Genomic DNA, 2,310 nt, shown 5'->3' with positions numbered 1-2,310 from the left:
GAGGGAAGGGGGAAATGAGGAGCTGATGCCAGGGGCTTAAGTGGGGAGCAAATGTTTTGAGAATGATGAGGGCAATGAATGTACAAATGTGCTTTACACAACTGATGTATGTATGGATTGTGATGAGTTATATGAGCCCCTAATAAAATAGAATTTTAAAAAAGAAAAGTAGGTTAAGAAACAAAAACTTTTCCGGGCGGTGGGGGTGGGGGTGTTAAATTTAGTTTTTGCTTATGGATTGTTGGATTCTTAAAGGATTGTGACTATTACAGGAATAAAAGTTATTCTCTTTCTTCCTCCTTTCCACCTATTTGGCCAGGGCCAAATAATAAATTGTCTAATTTAGCCACGTAGAAGCCTGTCTACCTCTAGAGACTGTAGGTAGATGATTTCATTGAAAGGATGGTAAAGAATTCACTTATTAAATTCTGAACAAGTAAGCATTGAAACACCTTAGGAAATTCCGGTTGTTTTTGTCTCCATATAACAATTCAGGATCATTTTCTCCATCTTTATTTTTATCACAGGAAGAGAAAACGGGTCAGAAGCCATTTGATACCAAAGAGATAAAGCTTTATGCCCAGATTCCCCCTATCGAGAAGATGGATGCATCCTTGTCCATGCTTGCTAATTGCGAGTAAGTGAGCTAGTTTCTGTTCATCTTTCTAGTACTGCTGTTAGGCTTCCCTTCCTTTCCTTGAGATCTGAAAGAAAATGTGTGTATTTGTTTTTTGTATGATCTTCATTTATTTTTCATTCACTCATGTAATTTTCCTTTTGACAAAAACGAAAGCATTCATGGTTTATATGATTAGGAATAGAGTAATACTGAATGGTCCAATTTTTTTTAAGTATAACATATATGTGTCCAAGTGTCATCTCCTAGAACACAGAAATCTCCTGGTCTCTTGGGAGAAGGTCTGTTACACAGTAAAATCACTGCTCGGTAATGAGATATCTACTGCTTTCTTTTGTAAAAACTGTTCACCAAAGAGTACTATACTTACTACTGTGCAAGAGCCCCCGACTTTTCAAATGATAAAAATGCACTGTAATAGATTTGTTCTTGTTCTGTGCCATCAAGTTGATTCCGACTCATAGCAACTCAATTACAGAGTTAACTGAGCCATAAGGTTTCCTAGCTTGTAATCGTCTGGGAAAAGAATCATCGGGGCTTTCCTCCCTCAGATTGGATGGTGGATTCACACCGCTGATCATTCAATTAGCAGCCCAGCAATTAACCAATTGTACCACCAAGGCTCCTTGTAATACATTTGAAAGCATACAAAGTACAAAGGAAAAGAATTAACATCAGGCTAAATTGTATTCTTTGAGATTACCAATTAATGCCAGTTTGTGCCTTCTTTGTAAAATTCTAAACAGAATCAAATTACATTGATTATTTTGTAACCTTGTTTTCCCATAAATTTAAGTATCATATTTAAATTAATTTAAGTATGCTACATGTTGTTTAGCAGAAGTCTGTGACTAATTTGAGGAGATCGTACCAGATATCATTTTGCTTTCAGAGTGCAATGTCTTTTGATGACGGGATTGAAGAATTACATCCTATCTTCTTTCTGACTCCTTCTTCCTGTCTTTTCCTTAAGTATGATCCGCTGGTCACCTGCATCAGAATCTCCAGATGCAGTTGATAAATTCCACCCCAAATTACAGAAACAGAATATCTATTGATGAAACCAGAAATTTGTGTTCATAATAAAGCCCCTGGGTATTTCCTAGATACCTGTTTGTGACATTAGACTATTTTGAGTGTAAAGAGAAAAGCAAAAATATTTAGTTATTGTGTACAACTTGTTCTTTGTGCAGAGAACATAGTGCATCGCATCAAAGTCATCCTCAAAATGCTTTTTCTGGCTTCTTGCATGATTTCAAATTGACTTTCTAATCATAGAGCAATCTCAAAGGTAAAAGTTTGAGAAGGTTTTGTATCCCTACCATATACCCTGGAAACAGCTTAGAACACACCAAACATTTCAAAAAGTTTATGGGGCAGTTCTACTCCATTGCATGGGAATGCTTTAAGTCAGAATTGACTCAGTGGCACACAGCAGTCTTAAACAAATATTAAGAATAATTCCCTAGTCATGTGCCCAGATTTAAGTCACTCCATTTTCCAGTGATGGTTGTCATGAATGAAAGATGAGAAGAAAAATATATATGATAGAAAATAACTGTTTTTAACAAAAAAAAGAAAAGAAAAGAACTTTTTGCTTTTCAAGTGGGAAAAACCACAGAGAACCATTTGTTCTTCAGGTTTAATCATAAAAGGTAAGATCACAGTATTTG

General features: G+C 35.8%; 1 protein-coding gene across 1 annotated transcript in view; it reads left to right on the top strand.

Moving 5' to 3' along the window:
- DNAL1 (dynein axonemal light chain 1) overlaps nucleotides 1-2,310 on the top strand; it is a 61,550-nt gene that overhangs the window by 20,125 nt on the left and 39,115 nt on the right. Inside the window, exon 3 of the mRNA XM_004698701.2 lies at nucleotides 528-637. Coding sequence (XP_004698758.1) covers nucleotides 528-637 — 110 coding nt within the window. The remainder of the gene's footprint in view (nucleotides 1-527; nucleotides 638-2,310) is intronic.

This window comes from Echinops telfairi, unplaced genomic scaffold (genome assembly GCF_000313985.2).
Source record: "Echinops telfairi isolate 266 unplaced genomic scaffold, ASM31398v2 ScPeMD7_18;HRSCAF=68, whole genome shotgun sequence".
NCBI classification, from domain to species: Eukaryota; Metazoa; Chordata; class Mammalia; order Afrosoricida; family Tenrecidae; genus Echinops; species Echinops telfairi.
This window is presented reverse-complemented; position numbering and strand designations above follow the sequence as displayed.